The sequence below is a fragment of the Thyridium curvatum genome, assembly GCF_004353045.1.
Source record: "Thyridium curvatum strain D216 chromosome Unknown NODE_88_length_166537_cov_86.287828, whole genome shotgun sequence".
NCBI lineage: Eukaryota > Fungi > Ascomycota > Sordariomycetes > Thyridiales > Thyridiaceae > Thyridium > Thyridium curvatum.
The window spans coordinates 154,077-166,537 of record NW_022156843.1 but is presented as its reverse complement, the minus strand read 5'-3'; the positions used below and the strand labels follow the sequence as shown (position 1 = coordinate 166,537).

Below are 12,461 nucleotides of genomic sequence, written 5' to 3'. Positions count from 1 at the left end.
CAAGAAGAGGAAGTAAAAGCTTTTTTCGAGAGAGAAGGGGGAGGGGGGAGGGGGGGGGGACAACTTACACCGGCTTCTCCATGTTCCAGACATCAAGAGGCCCTTGAATTGCGCGGATCTTGAGGGTGACAGAGGTCAGCGAATATGCTGGGTCTACCAGGCAGGCATTGCGTTGGTCTCCACTCACGTTGAGAACGGTCATGTTGTCGCTGCCCTCCTTGTCGTTGGAGGCCATGAGGGGCGTGCTGCAGTTTGTGCAGAACTGCGGTCAGGGTGGTCAGTATCATGTGAATGGCGTAGAGTTTCGTCTGGAGCAGCAGACCTTGTGGAAGAAGACGTTGTTCTTGGAGTACTTGGTCAGGGCGCCGTCGTCGCCCTTGACGACCTTGAAGTCGGACTCCGGGGTCAGCCGGACCCAGACGTAGCCCTTCCGGACGCACACGCTGCAGTTGCACTCGGAGGCGGCGATGGGGTCGGGCAGCTTGACCTCGTAGACGTAGGCGCCGCAGTGGCAGTTGCCGCGGTGCTGCTTGAGGGGCTTGGGAGCTGTGTCGGCCATTTTTTTTATTTTTTTTGGCACGGGGAATGATAGGGAGAGTAGAAAAGAGGTCAATTGGAGACGAGGCTGTTTGACCAAAATGAAGTGAATTGATGTGGAAAAGGTCCAAGTATCTAGCTCCGTTCCCGGGGGGAGAGCGGCGTCCTTTTATGATGGGCGACTTTGCCGTCGAACTTGTTTCAACTGCCCTGCTGTCACGGCTGCCCGAGGCAGACTACGTGGGCGAACCGAGCGGCAGTCGGTGCTTTTGTGATGTTGTGTCCCCCTTCCTCATATCTCACCGTCTTACCTCCCTTGCCCGCCCTCGAATGCAGGCCGGGCCCATGTTGCTGCAGCAGCCCCTCTCGACAAAGTGCAACACGGAACATGGTGCGGGCACAATCAATCAGGTGTGGCTTGTCCCGGTCCAGCTCAAAAAGAAAAGAACAAAGCTTACCCGGCACACCTGGCGCATTTGTTGGCCCCGGATTGGCCGCCCTCGGGTCAGCATATGCACTTCGGATTCTCGACGGCGTTGATGCCTAAAAGTTCGTTCCGCGTATTGCCTAGTCGCGTCTCTAGATTGTCTCGAATGGGTCCGCAAGTGCTGACCGGCGCAACGGACATTTCGAGAAACACGCGTTCCGGTGCCTCCTTGTCGCTCATCCATCCCCACCCTCGACATCGCCAAGCGTACGCGCTATCAGGTGACTCATTTAATGATGGCGGGTAAGCTTCTTGGCAGGGGTATATGATTGCTCCGATCACATAATCCTAGAATCCATAGTCCCTCTATGCACTTTTTTGTTTTGTGATGTAACTATGTGCTTGTTGAGGAGTGATGGGGACAGCTGGGTGTTGAGCTAATGAGAAGCCTCTCATGGAACTAACATCCCAACGAGCCACATTTCACCAACTACCATGCTGCATGCGATGCCTCAACAGTCCATCTCCTGTTCAAGCTGAAGATTCTCTATCCTTTTATATATTAGCGGATTAAATAACGTAAGGTATCCGGAACCGGAGGACAGGGGGTTATCTTCTTCTGGCCCAACATAATGGTTGCTAACTAACCGGTCTGCTTGTGTGAAACTCGGCCGAGACTTTGGCCAATAGCACGTAAAATCAGAGCTCATCTAGCAAATATCCAAAAGGGAGAAAAACCTGTTGGAACAGGTGTCTGTCATGCCAATATCGAGTCAAGAATCTCTCTTAGGTTGTGCACACATACACTGCGAAAGGGAAGACGGCGTTTTCAAGTATAGATGGATAGATGGATAGCTATCACCATCAAAGTAGAATGCTTATACAGCTCATCATTGGACGTCAAGACACGCCCTTTCACTGACACCCTTCTCTTATACCGCGGGCTTCAAGCACAGATCCAAAAGCTCGGTCCAGGATCCGCAGTCCATCCTCGATCTCCTCGGCCGACACCGTCACCGGCGGAGCGAGCCGGAAGACCCCACCCATGCCGGGCAGGTTGACGATATTGCACGAGAGGCCCAGCTCGAGGGCACGGTCCGACACGGCATGGCCCAGGTCGGGCCCGGGGGCCTTGGTAGCGGCGTCGGAGATGACCTCGACGGCCTGGAAGAGGCCGCGGCCGCGCACGTCGCCGATGCACCAGTACTTCTCCTGCAGCCTCGCCAGGCCCGCCCGGAGCTGCTCGCCCCTCTCCCCGGCGCGCTCGGCCGCGCGGTCGCGCTCCACGATCTCGAGGACCTTGTCGCCCACGGCCGCCGCCAGCGGGTCGTTGAGGTGCGTCGTCAGCCAGAGGAAGCCGGCGGCGGCGCACCCGCGCTCGATCTCGGCCGTGGTGCTGACGGAGCCCAGCGGCAGGCCGCAGCCGAGCGTCTTGGACAGGCACAGGATGTCCGGCACGACGCCGCCCTCCTCGTGCTCGAAGGCGAACATCCGGCCCGTGCGGCCCACGCCCGTCTGCGCCTCGTCCATGATCAGCAGCATGCCGCGCCGCCGGCACTCCTCGGCCATGCGCCCCAGGTAGCCCGCGGGCGGCACGAGGATGCCCCCCGTCGACAGGATGGGCTCCATGATGAACGCCGCCAGCGACCCGACGCTCTGGCGGTCGACCATGGACCACCCGAACTCGAGCTCCGTCTCCCAGTCGTACGACCCGTCCGCCCGCCGGAAGGGAGACCGGTAGGCGTACGGCGCCGGGAACGCGAGCGACCCCGGCGCCGCGGGCCCGCCGTTCCTGCGGCCCGCCGAGTACGTCGCGGACCCGGCGCCCGACGTCAGGCCGTGGTAGCTCGCCGTGAAGGCCACGATCTCGAACTTGCCCGTGTAGCACTTGGCCATCTTGATGGCCGCCTCGGTCGTCTCGGAGCCCGTGCTGAGGAAGAAGGACTTGTCCAGCGGCGCGGGCAGGAAGCGGGCCAGCCGCTCCGCCAGCCGGACCACCGGCTCCGTGATCATGCTGCTGAGGAGGTGGTCCAGCTCGGCCACGTGCCTCTGCACGACCTCGACGATCTCCGGGTGCGAGTGCCCGAGCAGGGAGCTCATCTGCCCGGACGTGAAGTCCAGGATCTCGCGGCCGGCGCCGTCGTAGAGCTTGGTGCCCTTGGCCCGGCGGATGACGACGGGCGAGTAGGGCACGCCGGTGGACATCAGGTGCTTGTTGGCTCTCGCCAGGAATTCATGGTCGCTGATGGCAGCCATGGTGAATGGTCAGGTGTGGCGGCGCCTTGGGCTCCTCCAGCACGGAACAACAGAGTTGGGATTGAAAACATGACGGGAACGGGCAGACTGCACAGAAGTGCATCTCCGCTGCTTTTTATGCTTTGCTGATAGGTGGCGGATCTCGCCTACTGATTGCATGTTGCATGGCGACGACCAAAGAACTCGTTGGTGGTGGGAGGGTTGATAGATAGATAGTGTGTGGTGGAGACGAGGTAGCTTTCCGCGGGGAACTTGTTCTTTTCCCCGCGGCCAACGCTGATAACGAGAACATCTCCAAACCACGCGTGCGCTGGCCGAGGACAAAGACCGAGCGTTTCATTTGCTTGGGTCAATTGCCAGGCAATCACACAACATGCCCGCCTCCTCGTCGTCCGCGGGGAGGCCCTACCGTTCCCACTCGCAGCCCGCGTGCATCCCGTGCCGCAAGAGAAAGGCGCGATGCAAGCTCGACGAGACCTCGGGCGAGAAGCCCTGCCTCATGTGCAAGCTCCACGGCAGCGACTGCGTCTTTCCGTCGTCGGCGAACGAGGTCGGCGGCGGCGGTGGCGGCGGCAAGTCTCCGGCGCCGAAGCGGCAAAGGCTGAGGCAGGCTGCGAAGGGCTCCGAGAGCGGGAGCGTTGGCGATGTCGGATCGCCCGACCCGTCGCTAGCCCAGGAGACCCCGTTTACCGACTCGGTCGCCACTTTGCCGGGCGCCGCCGCCAGAGAGGAGACGCACGTCATAGGGCCGGTGCAGAGCCCCGATGCCCAGTTCATCGCCGACTACCTGTCGGCCGACCCCGGCAGTGGCCCCCGGGCCCGGCACATGATCGTGGCGCAGCAGGAGCAGTACCAGCCGGGGCGGAGCGTGCTCTTCCACAGCATCCGAAAGTACCCTATGGGGTACACGGAAAGCGGCACCGCGGGGTCTTCGAGCTGCGAAGTGATAGGGAAGCTTGTCGAGCCTATCAAGGATGAGCTGATCGACGTGTATGTTTGCCTGCCTCGACGACGTATCCTTGGTGGTTGGGGAGCTAACAACAGTCGTGGCAGGTATTTTCGGAAAGTGCATCAATGCTTCCCCCTCTTGGATGAGCGTGCTTTCAAAGCTCAGTACAAGGCCGAGAAGAACAAGATCTCGCCGACCCTGCTCTCATCGCTGTACGCGCACACGATCGTCTACTGGCGGCACACGCGACGGCGAGGCCAGTATTGTCCGGACCTCCGCTATATATGGCGCCAGAACTCCCATTCTCTATACTCGGACCTACATATGACCCCGTCTGTCTCGACTATAAGCTCCCTTCTGCTCAACATATCCGGACGGCCGCTCACATCCATGATTGGCAACGGCGTTCTTTTGAGCTCTGCGATATCCCTTGCTCATTCGTTTGGCCTCAACCGCAATTGTCTCGGCTGGGATATATCCCCGGGAGAAAAGTGCTTGAGGACGAGACTGTGGTGGTCGATTGTAATACATGACAAGTGGTGAGTTGGTTTGCGAGCAACATCGCTGGCTGATGGATGTGCATTGTTGACATCCTCGTTCTATAGGTCTAGCCTCACTTACGGAACCCCGCCGCATCTGAGAACAACTGCGCATGATGTTCCCGAGCCCAGCCTCGCCCACTTCTTCGAGCCCAACGAAGAACTGTACAACGCAGATGCAGCGTCGGTCTTCGTAGCCTTTGCGACCTTGGCCCAGGTGCTCGACGTCTACCTCGATCACATCTACGACCTTCGGCGGGACACCAACGACCGCTGCGAGGATGTGAGTGTGGACATCCAAAATCGGCTGGCACAGTGGGAAGACTCGCTGCCCGCCCACCTGCGGGCGTCCATCATCAGGGGGGTCAACCTCGACGCCCCCGGATCCTCGAACCTGCGCCTGAGCTATCTATACATCCGGCTGCTCGCCCAGAAGCTCGGCATCGACGACAGCGAGAGACACGCCCGGCAGGCCCCGGAGCCGGCGGCCGCGACGCAGAGGAAGATCTGCGCGCGCCAGGCGGCGCAGGACATCGTGCACTTCGTGCAGGAGCTGCGCGACGCGGCGCTGCGCGACTTCTGGCTCTCGTTCAACGCCTTCGTCCTCTCCAGCACGGTCGCGTTCCTCCTGCGCAGCGCCCTGGAGGCGGCGGCGGTGGCGGTGGGAGGACGACAGCGGGCGGCGGGCCAGCAGCCGGCGCGGGACCGGAGCCTCCGGCTCGCGGGGGACATGGTGCGGGCGCTGCGGGCGCACCAGGAGCGCGCCAACTGGGACCTGGGCAGCATCTGCATCGCGCAGTACGCGGACGTGGTGGAGAGGCTGATGACGCCCGACGTCGAGGCGTCCGAGGTGATCCCCGAGCTGCCGCAGTCTGTGTTTTCCGAGTTTGCCGAGATCGACATGATGTTCCCCAGCTTGTGGGATATGTTTAACGGTTCGTAGGGGGCGGTTGGCTTTTTCTTTGCCAGATGAGACATGACTACCTAACGCTCCTTATGTCTCGGGGACCTCATATGATGATGATCATAATGAAACTTTGGACTATTCTATATGGAGCTTGATTATGGTAACTAAGCTGGTAGTTCATGTGCAGGTACATCAACTCCCAAATGTTCCTGGCTGTGACACGACCACTGACACTATCCTCGTGACTGCTGTTAGAGAAAGCCTGAACATCTGAGACTGTCGATGTTCGGCCATTGCTAGGCGTTATTGCCACAGGAATGCCCAGGGTCGTTGTCAAGAAACCAGACAAGTTACCGCAGCAGCCAAAGTCCTCTCCCAAAAGCGCTCTAGCATTTGCTTTCTTTTATTCTCAGCCTTGAGTTTCAGCATAGCAAGCTGTCGATTCACCAGCATGTAGAAACACATACCAAAAAAAAAAAAAAAAAAAAAAAAAAAAAAAAAAAAAAAAAAAAGGAGCAAAAAGCTCACAGACTCACCCGGAGGGGAGTCTGCTGCGAAAATCGCTGAATAGAAATTTTCCTGCCGTGCTCGACGAGGTGGTGGCGTGTTGTCGTTCGGTCTTTTTATTCGAAAGGTAATACTTCCGTCAGGGGATCCAAACCCATTTTTTATCGGAAGGTAATACTTCGTCAGGGAATCGAAACCCGAACCACCTCGGAACAAACTCGCGTTCTTCCTGCTTGACCATAGCGGTCTTTTCCTCCCCGACGACTGACTGCGTTAACCTCACCTATAAGGGCTTTGGAAGGGGGGTCCGGGCGTCCCTCCTGGGTGCAGGGACCCTCTACAACTGTTCTCAGCCCTCTTTCAGAATCCCAAATATGCACCGGCTTTGATCAAGGTTGCCAGCTCTCGTCTTTCGAGATCGCGGCGCGCTTGCACCAGGTTCATAATATGAAAAGGCATCTCCTCGCCAATATGCCAGATGTTGCTTACCTACATGGACTCAGTTCCTCACACCTGGCCGTGCTTGTATCTCCTGCTCGGGGTTGTCGCTCACCTCTACCGGGCCAGAGAACCCAGGCAAGTATCACACGCTTCCTTCAGTAATCAGTCAAAACAGGATTCAGGGTTGTATTCAGATTCTTGATCCATGAATCCATCACTTGCCTTAGGACTAGTCTGGATGTTCCGGTTACGAGGGCAAATATTCACAGCGCCAGGCGGTGGTATAGTGTCACGACGTGCGCCTGTATAGTCGCACATATTAATATACAGGCGAGTATCGTGCTTATGATTATTTCAACACGATTTCCTCAAACGGTCTAACTTAAAAGTAAGACCTCCCTCGCCGGCATGACTCACCTCAAAAGCGGTAGGATTTCTCGAACAAAATGCAAGCATGTGGGAAGTAGTCCATGTTCGGACCAACTCGCAACTGAAACTGTGGTTGAAGTGGATGGCGGAGGTAAGCGGCAACGTCTCCAGATTATTACTGCACTGCTGCTAGATTGATACATCTGTAGCCTCGTTTCGTTGATGGACTCGGGATTACCTTGGGATGTGTGGAGCTGCCGACATCCGCCGCCATCATCAATCTGCACCCGTTGTTCTCCTCAGGAGTGGCGGACCCTGTTCCTGCAATGGATGGTTGAGGTTGCGTGGCGGCGATCCGTGAAGAGGTGTCACATGATGTGTGTATCCGCAACATCATCCTGCAGACCGTTGTGGCCGTGGAAATCTCGTACCCGTTACTGGAATCATATGCACGTCATTCACGCTTCGCCGAGTCCACAGCGCGTCGGGCGGGTGAGCTCAAAAGAAAGGTAACGGACGAGCATGAAGTACCTTGTACCGGAGCATCCTACCCTTACAATCCATCTATTCTCCCCCTGCTCTGAGTGCCTCTGAAACTTCCGAGACCCGAAGCCTCAAGTGTTCTCGACCGTCTGGCAGCTGAAACCCAGAATCCCACAAGATTTGATCTCCTTTCCAGGTTGCACCTGGGTCGATTTCTCTGAGATCAGTCATTGACCGATCGTATATCCCGAGATCTGGGGTTGGAAGGTGCAGATACAAATTCCTGGTTGGTGAGATGGTGGGTGGGTGGATGGAGTGGTAGATCCTTGGTCCAGGAACCAATCCTAGGCCAAAAAATGCGGAGAAAAGGCGACGCTGGGGGAGCCTACAGGGAGCTTCGGCAGGAATCAAGTACCAGGTAACTACCTAGGTACCTACAGGAGGTACAGGCGGGGCCTGAGGGGGGCGACCAGAGGGGCCCGATGGCCTCGCTGCGTCCACTAAGAGCTTGGGCCACAGGGCCGGGCGTGGGGCTTGCAGCGAGGCCGTGACCACGTCGCGACTTGATTTGCTCTTGCACCTCCCTCTCTGCCACACTCCATCCGAATCGAGCATCAAGGACCGCGGGATATGACAAAACCCGTTGACCTCACTCAGCACTTGTTGTACGTGAGGCGTACAGGCCTGCCCCGGGTCATGACGTGGAGCTGCTCGGCAAGTGCTTCTTCACGCCCAGGCGAGGCCGCCCTTGTTTTGCGCGAAAGGCGTGCGTGTCTCTCCGCGAGACTACGGGCACTAGCTTTCCTGCCTTGCTTCATGACAAATCCCCTGGAGATCGCGGAGCCCTCAGCGGAGCTACATGCCGAACGCAGCCGTCTGCTATGGCTCCAGCAGGTATATTCTCTCTCTCATTCCTCGCCCTGCCTGCTGGGAATACCCAAGATTGATTACCTGATCCCGCACCCAATCCAAGCTCGTCCAAGTGGAATAGCCCGCCAGCCACTAGGTGGCCATGCATGCACTGGCGTCCCCCTCCTCGAACCATGTGAATTGCTCCCTTGTGCACCAAATACCTCTGCCTCTATCTGCAGAAACAGGCACGGGTAAGCTCATCTGTGGGTACCTATATTAGTGCTCTCTCTAGCAACGACTAGGTGTACCTTTCTCCTGCATCATCCCGGCTGGATTCAAGTCTCTCGAGCCGCTACTAACATACTCCGTACACTCTTGACCATATTCTACCTGCTGTTATCAAAAAGCTTGTATTTAAGTGACACCATCATCTCGACCTCTTTCGTGATTTCCCAAGCTCTCCACTCTGTCCATCAACTGGTCTACACGATGCTTAGCACCGCAGAGCCCCAGCCCGTTCCGTTGGGAACGGCCGCTCATCTCAGGCCAAGTCCCGGCCCGGCGCCTGTCAAAGCTCCCAAGCGCCATGTTGACATCATCGATATCCGCCGCGCCGCCGTCGAGCTCAACCTCAAGGAGGAAATCCTCTCCATGTTCCGTCCGGCAGACGGACCCCGCAAGCTCCCTACCTTGCTGCTGTATGACGAGCGCGGCCTGCAGCTTTTCGAAAAGGTGAGAGAGAGAGAGCCATTGAGACGGATGCCCCGTCATCCTTTGGGACACGCGCTCTCTTGTCCGGCCCCGCTTCTAACCGGCTGTCTCTCAGATCACCTACCTCGACGAGTACTACCTCACCAACGATGAGATCGAGGTCTTGACCCGGTCTGCTGCGGAACTCGTGCAGAAGATCCCCAATGGCTCCATGATCATTGAGCTTGGCAGCGGGTATGTGTCTGGCAAGAGCTGCTTGAACTCGGCGTGGAACCCACTTGCACTAACTCGTTTGTTCTCGCTCAAGCAACCTCCGGAAGGTGAACTTGCTTCTGCGAGCTCTGGAGAACGCCCAAAAGACCGTCGACTATTATGCGCTGGATCTCTCCAAGCAGGAGCTCGAGCGTACGCTGGCCCAGCTTCCGCAGTACAGCCACGTCAGCTGCCACGGCCTGCTGGGTACTTATGACGATGGCCGCGAGTGGCTGAAGAACTCGTCCAACCTGCACCGACAGAAGTGTATTTTGACTCTCGGCTCAAGCATTGGTAAGACTCGACTGCACTGAGGCGTCTTTCATTGGTGAAAAAAAGAAAAAAGCTCGAGGCTGACCGTGCCAATCAGGAAACTTTCACCGAGACGAGGCTTGTGACTTCCTCAAGGGCTTCGCCGATGTTCTTCAGCCTGGTGACTCGATGCTAGTCGGACTTGACTCCTGCGACGGGCCGGCCAAAGTCTAGTGAGTTGGTCCGTCTCATCTCGGGGTCACCATCATGAAAACTAACACGATGTTAGCCACGCATACAACGGTTAGATCTTGTTTCGGTCCTGGGATGTGAACGCAGCTAACTCTAGCTTGACACCTTGTACAGACCGCGAGGACGTGACGCACCAGTAAGCAGTCCGGTTTATTTCTTCATTGGAGAAACAAAGTTTGATTTTGACACTCCTGGCAGATTCATCCTCAACGGTCTCATCAACGCAAACAACATCCTCGGCGAGGAGGCGTTCAAGCTTGAGGACTGGAGGGTTATCGGCGAGTATGTGTACGATGCAGAGGGCGGTCGTCACCAAGCTTTTTACTCGCCTGTTCGCACCACAAGCGTTCTGGGTGAGCTGATCAAGCCACACGAGCGCATCCAGGTCGAGCAGAGTCTGAAGTACTCTAGGGAGGAAGCGAACAGGCTCTGGAGCTCTTCCGGCCTGAGGGAGATTGGCCATTGGAAGCTGGGCGATGAATACGGTACGTGCTCCCACATTACGTATGACCTGCTTGGACATGGTCCGATATGGCCGCCCCCCTCACCTGTACACACCAATCAGCTCTCGCCCGTTGCACCATCCTTCTCAAGGGACAGTGGTTGTGGGAGGTGTCGAGCTCCAGTCCCCGTCCAATCCCTTGGTGTCATTGCAGCGGCCCCCCACGCCTTGGCCGATCGATTATGCCATGTGGTATCTACCTGCATATGTACTCCGCGTTTGATTGACTATGCTGCTACCACTACTTCAAATTCATGATATTTACTAACACACACAGGGCTTCACTTGCTCTCGAGGTGGAACATGCCATTCAGTCTGATCCCAGCCGTCTACGCCGGCTCCGTCCTTCCGACCTTGGAGGACTGGAAGGGTGTATGGGCCGCCTGGGATACCGTCACGCGGCAGATGCTCCCGAAAGAGGAGCTCCTGGACAAGCCCATCAAGCTCCGCAACGCCTGCATCTTCTACCTGGGACACATCCCGACGTTCTTGGACATCCAGCTGACCAAGACGACCAAGGAGAGCCCGACGGAGCCGGCCTACTTCAGCTCCATCTTTGAGCGGGGCATCGACCCGGACGTCGACAACCCGGAGCTGTGCCATGCCCACTCCGAGATCCCGGACGAGTGGCCGCCGCTGGACCAGATCCTGGCCTACCAGGCCGGCGTGCGCGCCCGGCTGGCCGAGCTCTACTCGCGCGGCGCGGAGAAGCTGCCCCGCGACGTCTGCAGGGCCGTCTGGGTCGGCTTCGAGCACGAGCTGATGCACCTCGAGACGCTGCTGTACATGATGCTCCAGAGCGACAAGACGGTGGCCCCGGCGTACACTGCGCGCCCGGACTTTGAGAAGCTTGCCGCCAGGGCGCGCAGGGAGCGCGTCCCCAACTCCTGGTTCGACGTACCGGCCCGGGAGATCACGGTTGGTCTTGATGACCCGGAGGATTCTCAGGATCCGTCTGTTCACTTTGGATGGTGGGTTTGCAGCTTGCAGCAGGAGGAAGGGTGGGCTTTTGTTCATCGAATTACTGACATGCGCGCATTAGGGACAATGAGAAACCGTCGCGGAGAGTCAAGGTGCACGCCTTCCAAGCCCAAGGCAGGCCGATCACCAATGAAGAGGTAATGAGCATACTCCTGACCACCCGGGTTTTGTAACAATATCCTGACGACCACCTCCAAGTACGGCCTGTACATGCAAGAGAAGCACATCACAAAGCTGCCCGCCTCCTGGGCCGAGTCGGACAGCCCGCCCAAGAAGAAGAACGCGCTCTTGCTCAACGGCGGCCACCACAGCGGCACCAACGGCTACCACTCCAACGGTGTGTCGGCGGCCAACGGCCATAGCAGCGACGGCGAGCCCCTCAGCCCGTCCTTCCTCGAGGACAAGGCGGTGCGCACCGTCTACGGGCTGGTCCCGCTCGGGCTGGCGCTCGACTGGCCCGTCTTCGCGTCGTACGACGAGCTCGCGGGCTGCGCGGCGTGGATGGGCGGGCGCATCCCTTCCTTCGAGGAGACGCGCAGCATCTACGAGCACGTCGACTTCCTCAAGGGCGAGCAGGCCGAGAAGACGCTCGGCAAGACGGTGCCGGCCGTCAACGGGTGAGTTTCTCTCATTCACCCCCCCCCCCCCCCCTTCTAAAGACGCGTTTCATTGTTTTGGTTGAAAGCTTTGACTGATATCGTGGTTTCTGATATGTGTGTAGACATCTCTCCAACGACGGCGTAGAGGAGACGCCACCGGACCGCCGCGGCGACGAGGACAGCGGGGTCGACGACGACGACGGCAAGGACCGGCTCTTCCTCGACCTCGAGGGCGCCAACGTCGGCTTCCAGCACTGGCACCCCGTCGCCGTGACCGCGCGGGGCGACCGGCTCGCCGGCCAGGGTGAGATGGGCGGCGTGTGGGAGTGGACCAGCACGACGCTGGCCCAGCACGAGGGGTTCGAGCCCATGGCGCTGTACCCCGGGTATACTGGTACGTTCCTTTTGTCTCGTGGTGATTCTCTATCTCCCCCCCCCACCGTGAGCGAGAGGGCATGACGGGCAAGAGTAGGAATCTGTACTGACTTACGGGCTCATCCCCCCGACCACCAGCCGACTTCTTCGACGGCAAGCACAACATCGTCCAGGGCGGGTCGTGGGCGACGCACCCGCGCATCGCGGGGAGGAAGTCGTTGTAAGTAAACTGACCAACACCACCATCATATACTATCCCCCGCGAGAGAG

The 12,461-nt window shown here is 58.2% G+C and overlaps 4 protein-coding genes across 4 annotated transcripts; 2 read left to right on the top strand and 2 right to left on the bottom strand.

The window, feature by feature from the left end:
• Positions 1–64: 64 nt before the first annotated feature.
• E0L32_010679 (uncharacterized protein) lies at positions 65–559 on the bottom strand (the record flags this gene model as incomplete). Its single annotated transcript, XM_031133324.1, has 2 exons — positions 65–262; positions 323–559. 2 exons carry the CDS (start codon positions 557–559, stop codon positions 65–67), a joined length of 435 nt encoding a protein of 144 aa, XP_030989392.1.
• Positions 560–1,879: 1,320 nt separating this feature from the next.
• On the bottom strand, positions 1,880–3,220 carry E0L32_010678 (uncharacterized protein; the record flags this gene model as incomplete). Its single annotated transcript, XM_031133323.1, has 1 exon — positions 1,880–3,220. The coding sequence occupies one exon, from the start codon at positions 3,218–3,220 to the stop codon at positions 1,880–1,882; it is 1,341 nt and encodes a 446-aa protein (XP_030989391.1).
• Positions 3,221–3,593: 373 nt separating this feature from the next.
• Positions 3,594–5,651, top strand: E0L32_010677 (uncharacterized protein; the record flags this gene model as incomplete). The annotated part of the gene is made up of 2 exons (XM_031133322.1): positions 3,594–4,708; positions 4,775–5,651. 2 exons carry the CDS (start codon positions 3,594–3,596, stop codon positions 5,649–5,651), a joined length of 1,992 nt encoding a protein of 663 aa, XP_030989390.1.
• Positions 5,652–8,756: 3,105 nt separating this feature from the next.
• Positions 8,757–12,275, top strand: E0L32_010676 (uncharacterized protein; the record flags this gene model as incomplete). The annotated part of the gene is made up of 11 exons (XM_031133321.1): positions 8,757–8,999; positions 9,094–9,212; positions 9,286–9,524; positions 9,601–9,715; positions 9,772–9,785; positions 9,849–9,870; positions 9,933–10,219; positions 10,514–11,207; positions 11,279–11,354; positions 11,416–11,834; positions 11,939–12,275. 11 exons carry the CDS (start codon positions 8,757–8,759, stop codon positions 12,273–12,275), a joined length of 2,565 nt encoding a protein of 854 aa, XP_030989389.1.
• Between the last annotated feature and the right edge of the window lie 186 nt (positions 12,276–12,461).